The 9277-nt window shown below is 42.7% G+C and overlaps 1 protein-coding gene across 1 annotated transcript in view; it reads right to left on the bottom strand.

The window, feature by feature from the left end:
• Nucleotides 1-308: 308 nt before the first annotated feature.
• The window catches only part of Sord (sorbitol dehydrogenase), a 34490-nt gene continuing 25521 nt past the window's right edge, over nucleotides 309-9277 (bottom strand). The window contains exons 5-9 of the mRNA XM_076848529.1: nucleotides 7761-7879; nucleotides 6294-6359; nucleotides 5049-5224; nucleotides 1948-2069; nucleotides 309-1018 (exon numbers count right to left, since the gene is read on the bottom strand). Coding sequence (XP_076704644.1) covers nucleotides 853-1018; nucleotides 1948-2069; nucleotides 5049-5224; nucleotides 6294-6359; nucleotides 7761-7879 — 649 coding nt within the window. The 3' untranslated portion in view covers nucleotides 309-852. The remainder of the gene's footprint in view (nucleotides 1019-1947; nucleotides 2070-5048; nucleotides 5225-6293; nucleotides 6360-7760; nucleotides 7880-9277) is intronic.

Here is a 9277-nt window from a genome sequence, read left to right as displayed (position 1 = left end):
GGGAGGCTAAGGCTATGAGGTAGGGAAATCAGGCAGTCAGGTATGCTGGCCAAATCCTCCTGGGCTGGTCGGAAGCATAATTTAATGACTTCCTGCCACTGTCTTTAGGTGGGAGCCTCCTGGTTGCCTAGTGACAGGCACCATACCTCAGGATAGGGGTGGAGAGAGTTGGGAATGAGTTCTCTACCTTGCAAATGGAATGACAAGATTCTCAGGAGTTGTAGGGGCAATCTATAGAGCTGAGATGTGTTCTCACTAGTTCTACATTTGGGGAATGCAAGCTGGTTTGACCTCACATGAGATTTTTATTTTATTCATGTGGTTGGTTAAAAATTACACTAGACCCAGGAAGTTATAGTCTCTTTTCTTATTCTCCTTTTATCGTCAACCACAGGGAACTGTGCTCTGAACTACAACTGCTGATAACTCTCAACCCAGACCCTGAAAATCAGCCTTGGGGCTGGGTACGTCTTGATAAAGTTGTCTCTTCATAACTCAGCTCCCATTCCCCAGCCAGTCATAGTGGAAACAGGAACCCAAAGGCCATATTTGTCTCCTTACCCAAAGAAGGCCCGGATAGAAGAAGAGTTCTCAGTGGCTGCTTGTTAAGCTCTGCTTTACTTGCTGAACTTTGTTCAGCATGAGCAGGTCATTCTGGCTACAAGTTTCCCAAAACCATCCCTATTTGTGTCTTTAAGGCACACGAACTCCTCTATAAGACTCTCTCTTTATAATGAATTATTTTAATTATTCTTACCATTTGAAACAAAGTTCTGCATTCAAGGCAGATCCCTCCCCAGCCATTTAGCCCTGAGATGCTGAGAGGGGGATGAGGGTACAGCTTAATTCACATCAGGGATTCTGGTCATTGGGGTCACACTTGAGCATGACTTTTATCCCCAATCCCTTTTTGGATGTTTCAAAGGCCTCCATGGCTTTCTCCAGAGGAAACCTATGGGTGACTAAAGGCTTTACATTCACAGACTTGGACTCAAGCATCGAAATCGCCATTGGCCACCTGTAAAAGATACAAGCATTACATTCAACCTTCAGAAACAAAAGGCCAGGTCCCCAAAGGTATCAAGCGTAAGAACTGCTTGGCCATATTTCTTTCTAGTGCTGTGCTTCAGCAAGGCCAATTTTACAGACCAACAACAGGAAATGACTTTGTGGCTTGTAATTTGCAGGCATAAAGACTGTTTCCAATTGCTTCCTTACCTCCTATTCCCTCATTTTGCAATGCCTACCATGAAACCTAGAATCCCTTAGGCTGAATGAGAAAGATTATGGAGGCCTGAGAAAGACTATGGAGGCCGCTACAAAAAGGCAGCAGGCCTCAGGGAGGCAGTTCAGAATAATCAAGTCACAACATTGCCAGTTCAGGTTGGCAGAGCTTATTGGAAAAATGGTATTTAGCTGAAGGTATGGAATTATAGATTCTTAAGCTGGGAGTAAGGGACATTGCTAGAGCAGGATGTCCCAGACAGTGGGGCCTCAAAGGGGAAAGGCTGAAGGTGAGGAACAAGGGTGAGGTGAATTAAGGCCCTAGTTCCCCAGGATGGGCCCTGGAATTCAGAAATGAGGGCAAAGGGACTTGATTTCTTCTCTCTCTCTCTCTCTCTCTCTCTCTCTCTTTTGTCTTCCTTTCTCTCCTTCTTCCCATTAAAGAGGGAAAATGGATGTCTGGCCTCATAAGAAAAAAGAAAAGAGAGGGCTGAATGATGAGTGGCAGACATCTAATAAGAGCATGCTTCAAAATCCCTACCCTGTATGTCCCTCCCTCTGTTTGAGAAGTACATGTTCTCTCTTTGGATCTCTATCATATCACACAGCAGTCAGTGTGGTCAGGGAGTGCCCCTCATGAATAAACAGGTCCCAGAGTCAGTGTGGGGCCTGCCCCGGTATTGCTGGCAGCTGGCCACCCTGGCTTACCCACAACATACTCACGTGTTGCAATATCGAAATACGCCCTTGATATCCACCTCTCGGACGGCTGCATGCACTAAGGGTACAGTGGTCATCTCAGAGCCCATTCCCACAAGTACCAGAGTCCCACCAGAACGAGTGGCCTGAAGAGAAAGTAAAACCAGGAAAACTCAGAAGGTAAGAGAACGTGGATATACAATTTTTGTTAACACACTACTGTCACACAAATGTCTTCTGACTGCATCAGGTGAATATCCAAAAATTTCAGAGAATATGAGTCCTGCTATGCTGCAGAACATGAGAAAAAAACTCAACAAAGCAGCAGAGCAAACATTATCATCTTTAAATAACATTTGACCAAGAGAACATCTTCCAAAGCATTATAAATACAGCACCAAATACTGGCATCAGTATTGTTTTTTTAATTTTTTTAGTTGTAGATGGATACAATATCTTTATTTTATTTATCTATTTCTCTATTTATTTATTTATTTTTACGTGGTGCTGAGGATCTAACCCAGTGCCTCACACCTCGCAAACGCTCTCCCACTGAGCCACAACCCCAGCCCGATTTCCATGTCTTGACACTTGCTCTTCCTGCAGACCACCCCTCCACAAGGTAGGCCTTTCACACACCTCTAAGCAACAACCCTCTGACCTCACCAAAAGTAAAAAACTACCAGCTACTGTACAAATGGGCTTTTGGAATTATAAAGTTTAAAAGCATCTTCCTATAAGCAGGTTTGCAGAAATGTTTTTGTTCCAGAGGCATTCATCCCAATAGTCCCAGTCATAATGGATTTGGTCTTCCCTGAATATTTATCTGGAAAATGAGTGCTCTGCTAAGGACATGGAATTATAGACTCTAGTAACATACTCCCTGGACCTCTCAAAGGAGGGTCAGAGGTGGCAGAATTTTTCCTGACAATTTTCATGTAACTCCACGTGAATATTGTGCCTCCTCCAGAGCTTTCTGGGGATCACTGTGCTCTATATTGTGAGAGACAGAAAAATGGACAGTCCATTCACGGTTAAGTTTTCATGATAGTCAGAAGGAGCAACAAGCACTTACCAGAACTATTCTAAGTGATAAACAGAGTTACACAAAGGCACATGGCCCAATCCACTCTTGGAGGGGAAGGATACACCATGAAGAGAGGCTTGCAGTGCCAGGAGCAAAGGTAGGGCTCTAGGTTGCAGCCATGTGCACTGACTCCTAGCACTGGGCTTCTGAGTTGGACTTGTCCTCTCAGCCAGTCTCTTGTGTGTAACAATCACAGTGCTCAGCTAGTGTGGTCTCAACATTTGGCTGTTTTGTGTTTTTATTGATACACAGAATTACTTACAAGCCACCAGGGAACATACATGAATCAGGAAGATGCTGCTGTTCACATTGGAATATGGGAGAAAGGGGTCAAAGTTGTGGGTAAGCCACAAAAGCTATTGACTGAGAAATTTTCCAGGAAAACTTCTTCCCCATTAGCAATTCTCTACCACAAACTAGCCACTCCAGGATGCCAGGGTCCAGCAATTGCTGATCATAGGTCAAGGAATGCTCAGACTACCTGACCACTCTGCTGTGGGTGTGATGTCTGGACCAAGGTAACATTAATTCTACCCCAAGGCATAATGCCATACCTCCCCCCAAACACCATGCAGTTATCACCTGCGCAGGAAAGTGATGCTCAGGTATGTCTATATTTGGTGCTACTCCCTAGATCAGACATCTCTTCAGGCCTGGTAAGGCCATAGGATTACATTCACCTCCATGCCAACCTCAAGTATCCTAGAAGACAGGCCCCCACTGGCAACAAATGGAGATGACACACATCCCATCATCTGAGTTTTGGTTTCTCTTTGCCCTTTCCCATATGGCAACCTGTCTATACCAGTGACCAGAGGGCTAGCTCATTCCAGTTGTAACTCAGGACAGGGTAAAATGCTACTTGCTCCTTCCTTTTGCTCCTACTTGCTCCATTCCTTAGCCCCCAATGCCACTGGGCATTTTGGTAGGAGAAGGGCTAGGTAGCTCTTCCAGGATGCTGGGCCTGAGGGTATGCCACAGCTGTAGGTGTGAGTTTACCCAGAATATCTCACATGCTGCAAAGTAACCTTGTGTGACTCAGAAGGAAGGCAGAAGCCCACACTGTTGGGAGGAAGCAGTCTGGAAGGTGGGGGCAGGGGTCCCTGGCCTGCTGCCTCCCCAGCCTAAGCCCTCCCATCCTAGCACATTTGCTCATCTACACTTTCCCTTCCTCTCCTGAGCAGCAGGGCAGAATAGGGGAAGCGCAGGCCCTAGAGCAGGCAGGATGCGCTTGAACCTGACTCAACCACTTACAGTCATATGCTTGAAGCAAAGTCTACAGGACCCTCTCCACATAAAATGATAAATGATTTTCAGAGCTATTGCACAGATTAGGCCTCATGTATATAAAGTACCCAGAAGAGGACCTGACATACAGTAAGATTTGGAATCTAGAAGTTATTCTCTTTCTCCCTTCTTCCTCATTCTCTGATCTGTCATTGCTCCTCCCTCCCCTTACCTACAACACCTGTCAGTTTCCATGAATTGCTGATGGGGTAGGTCCTCAAGGAGCAAATCAGACATATGCAGCTTATACATTCCAGTTCTAGGAAATAGCACAACACTAGCCACTGTGGCGCTGAAAATTCACTTCATCTTTGTGACTAACTTAATCAATGGCTGTCACTTTGTATCAGTGACCCAAAAGTACAGTTTTCCTCAATAAAACAAGATAGGGATTTACCACACAACTAAGACATGACTAGCTGTTCCTCCTGTTGATGATTTTACCAAGAGGGTACCTTAATGACCACGAAATGACCTTGAAGGCAACCCCATCCTAAAGCTGCAAGCTACTAACATCATTCATGTGTGTCTGTCATTGTGTTGGGCACCCTGTGACTCCATGATAAGAGTTACTATCTCTGCATTCCAGACAAGAAAACAAAATGCTGAGAGACTAACCAATTCTGCTTGGGGGTCAAACAGCCAGTGGGTGGAGAATCCTGACAGTGGGACTTCTCACTTCTGCTCCCTTCACTGCCCTACGCTGATTCCCCAAAGCAGCCCGAGAGTTTGTCGCCCGCAGTCCACTCACATAGATGCCCGTCTGGATGCAGGACTCTGCCCCTGTGCACTCAATGGTGACAGCTGGCTTGCACCCCAGTAGATTTTCTATTTTACTGGCAATTTCCTGAGGGCTCTCCTTGGAGACCTGAAGAGTGAAATCAGCCCCGACTTCCTTGGCTTTGGACAGCCGAGAGGCAGACAGATCTAAAGATGAGCAAAAGTTTCTTTTAAACTGAGAAATCAAATGACTGATTAGAAAAAAATAAATAAAACAGAAGTGCAAGCTCCAGTGTAGTGAGAGGTGCTTCTGACCCCTACATACTGTTGCACATAACACACACACACGCACACACACACACACACGTTCATAAATTCCTTCTCATACAAGACACATAATCAATACCCTTCTACATCTTCACAAAGCCCCACACATACCACACAGCTACACACATTTTCATACTTTTTACATACACACACACGCACACATAAAACCTTATGTATGCATGTACATATGGATGGATGGGTATATGATGCACACCACCAACTCCCCAATACAAATACATTCTCTTGATCTCCTAAGCTTGGCCAAACAGACCAAGAACTAAGTTTCCTTTTAGAACTGAGAGGGAAGTAGGAGGTCCACACAGAAAGAGACACAACCTCTTCTCCAGAGTAGCTACTCCCGCCTTTCACAAAAGGCTCCATCCTGAGTTGGTCATACCTATGTAGACTTTTCAACCCTAAAACCCAGAGAAAGAAGGAGCCCCCTTAGAATCAGAACCCATTGTTTGGATGTGGTTTGTCCCTGAAAAGTTCATGTGCCAGAGGCTTGGTATTCTACACGGTAGTTTGGAGGTGGGACCTAGTACAAGGTAATTAGGTTCTTGGGAATGCTGCCAACAGAAGGGATTAATGCTGGTCTTGCAGAGTGAGTTAATTCTCCTGAAAGTAGTGAGTCTGACCTTTGAATCTCTCTGGTCTCCTGTCTCATCATATGATCTCTTTCACACATGCTCCAGCCACTGTGATGCTATGGGCCCAGGGGCCCTCACCAGAGGCCAAACTAATGGGGCTGCCCAATCTTGGACTTTCAACCTCCAAATGGTAAGCTAAATAAACCTCTTCTTTAAAAGTACCAAGTCTCCAGTATTTATTTTATCTTTTTTACAGAAACAGGAAATAGACTAACACAGGAAGGGAATGTATCTCATGCCTCCGCCCTAAACTGTGGTCCAGCTGTTTCACCCTCAAGGAGATTTTAAGAAAATCTTACCAGTCACTACAACTTTAGCTGCTCCCATTGCCTTGGCCACGAGCAAAGTGACCAGCCCAATTGGCCCTAAACAAAACAGAAAAAGGGAGAAGTTTGTGTATTATTATATATCAGCTCATTCCCTTGCCCAGGCCATGGCCAAGAATTGCATCTTTTGTGTTGCTAGCATTTAGCCCAGCACCTGGCATATATTAAGACCTTAACAACTGTTTGTGAATGCAGAGGTAAATGTTCTCTATATGAAACATGCTCCTAGCACTAGGTTATACTTGATTTTCTTATAACTCAGCACTATAAATTTTCCACTTATACTTGGGCATTGCTTGAAGATAAATTCAAAGACCCAGAGGATTTATACTTTTTCAGCAAATTAGAACCAGAAGGTTCAGATGTTTTCCTACCCTAAACTTCATAAGAAATCATCATATTTCCCCATGAGAAATACCCTTTCTGGATGTCCTCCAAGGATCCTCTGGAGGGAATCCTTAAGTCGGGTGGCTCTCTGGGTTGACCATCTTCAGGATATTCAGGTATCCAAGAACTAGCCCCAAATCACCTGTTTCGCCACAGAATCTGCATATTAGGTGACACTGTGGCTTTAATATAAAATCTAGAACCACAAAATGGAGCAAAAAAGAATATCTTTTGGGTTCATGTTTTGTACACACCCTTGAAACCAACTTTATAAGCTCCCCTAGGAAAAAAATATACATTCATTCACTTCTGCATTCACAGTTCATGGACGGGGCTTGGCCATCACTTTTTCTGGTGTGACTCCAAAGTTCCAAAACTTATCCTTTCCTTTAATATCAAAAGCATTTTCCTAGGTTTGTCACAGGTTCAAAAACAATCATTGAATTCATTTTTGGGGTGGATACCAGGGCTTGAACTCAGGGGCACTAGGCCACTGAACCTCATCCCCTGCCCTATTTTGTATTTTTATTTTAAAGACAGGGTCTCAATGAGTTGCGAAGTTCCTGGCTTTTGCTGTGGTTAGCTTTGAATTTGCAATCCTTGTGCCTCAGCCTCCCAAGCTGCTGGGATTACAGATGTGCGCCACAATGCCCAGTAGAATTCATTCTTTTTTTAATACTTTTTTTTAGTTGTAGTTGGACACAATACCTTTATTTTATTTATTTTTTTTTATGTAGTACTGAGGACAAAACCCAGTACCTTGCACATGCTAGGCAAGTGCTCTACCATTGAGCCACAACCCCAACCCCAGAATTCATTCTTAAAATGAATAAAAGGGTTATGTTGCCTAGGAAATCTAATTATTATCATGTCTGCAGACATTTTAGTTATTCAGCAAAGTGCTAGTCACTGAGGGAATGAAACACTATAATCCTACCCTACTCAGAAAGATTCTAGAACTAATCCCAGCCTTTGGAAGGGGAATAAGATGAACAAGGGGGTCCCCATATTCTCAGTCACTGCATCCATAATAAAGTGTCAACTGTTTCTTACCAGCTCCACACACAAAGACTTTCTTCCCCAGGGAGATTCCACCTCGCTGGCAGGCATAAATTCCCACAGAGAGTGGCTCAATCAAGGCCCCTTCCTCAAAGGTGACATTGTCAGGAAGCCTGAGGAGTCATTCATCATGCACAGTTAGATCTTCTAGGTTAAGTATAATAGCAATAATAGCATTAATCTCTAGGATATATAAAGAACTCAAAAAACTTAACACCAAAAAAACAAATAACCCAACCAATAAATGGGCTAAAGAACTAAAAACACTTCATAGAAAAAGAAATACAATCAATCAATAAATATATGAAAAAATGTTCAACATCTCTAGCAATTAGAGAAATATAAATCAAAACCATTCTAAGATTTCATCTTACTCCACTCAGAATGGCAATCATCAAGAATAGAGGCAAAATTAATGTTGGTGAGGATGTAGAGAAAAAGGTACACTCATACATTGTTGGCAGGACTGCAAATTGATGCAACCACTATGGAAAGCAGTATGGAGATTCCTCAGAAAACTTGGAATGGAATCACCATTTGACCCAGCTATCCCACTCCTTGGTTTATACCCAAAGAACTTAAAATCAGCATACTATAGTGACATGGCCACGTCAATGTTTATAGCAGCTGAATTCACAATAGCTAAACTATGGAACCAATCCAGGTGCCTTCAATAGAAGAATGGATAAAGAAAATGTGGTACACATACACGGTGGAATATTACTCAGCTTTAAAGAAGAATGAAATTATGGCATTTGCCAATAAATAAGTTGGAGAATATCATGCTAAGCGAAATAAGCCAATGCCAAAAAACCAAAGGCTGAATATTTTCTCTGATATGTGGATGCTAACTCACAATAAGGGGGAGCAGTATAAGGAAAAACAGAGTTATTTTAGATTAGGTAGAGGGGAGTGAAGGGAGAGGAGGGGATAGGGAGAAGAGGGATAGTACAATAAAAGAGACATTATTACCTTATTACAAATATGACTGCATTACCGATGTGATTCTACAATAAGTACAATCAGAAAAATAAGAACTTATACCCCATTTATGTATGATATTGCAAAGTGCATAAATGAATTCTACTGCCATGTATAACTAATTAAAACAAATTAAAAAATATATAAAGTAAAAAAAATTATATTGTATATGTCCAATGTCACTACAACAGTAACAATAGCTAACATTGAGCACTTATTGATGTGTAGAGTAATACATTAAGCACTTTACACACATTCACTCATGTCAATCTCAGAACAGTTCTGTAGTGGGTACTACTATTTCCATTATTCAGGAAACTGAGTTTAAAGGGTTAAATGACTTGCCCCAAAGGTCCAAAGATAATGAAGAGCTCACAAAATTCCAATTAGAAGTCAGTAATGTCTGATTCCAGAACCCATTTTATTCTTCCCCCTATGAAAATGATTTTCTTTAGAGAAATCACTTCAGTGAATGTGATCACACCATGCTTTAATTTGTTTGCCTTTTGTGGTGCTAGGGATTGAACTCA

The sequence above is a fragment of the Callospermophilus lateralis genome, chromosome 3, assembly GCF_048772815.1.
Source record: "Callospermophilus lateralis isolate mCalLat2 chromosome 3, mCalLat2.hap1, whole genome shotgun sequence".
NCBI classification, from domain to species: Eukaryota; Metazoa; Chordata; class Mammalia; order Rodentia; family Sciuridae; genus Callospermophilus; species Callospermophilus lateralis.
The sequence above is the reverse complement of the archived record's forward strand: the minus strand, read 5'-3'. Positions and strand labels throughout refer to the sequence as shown.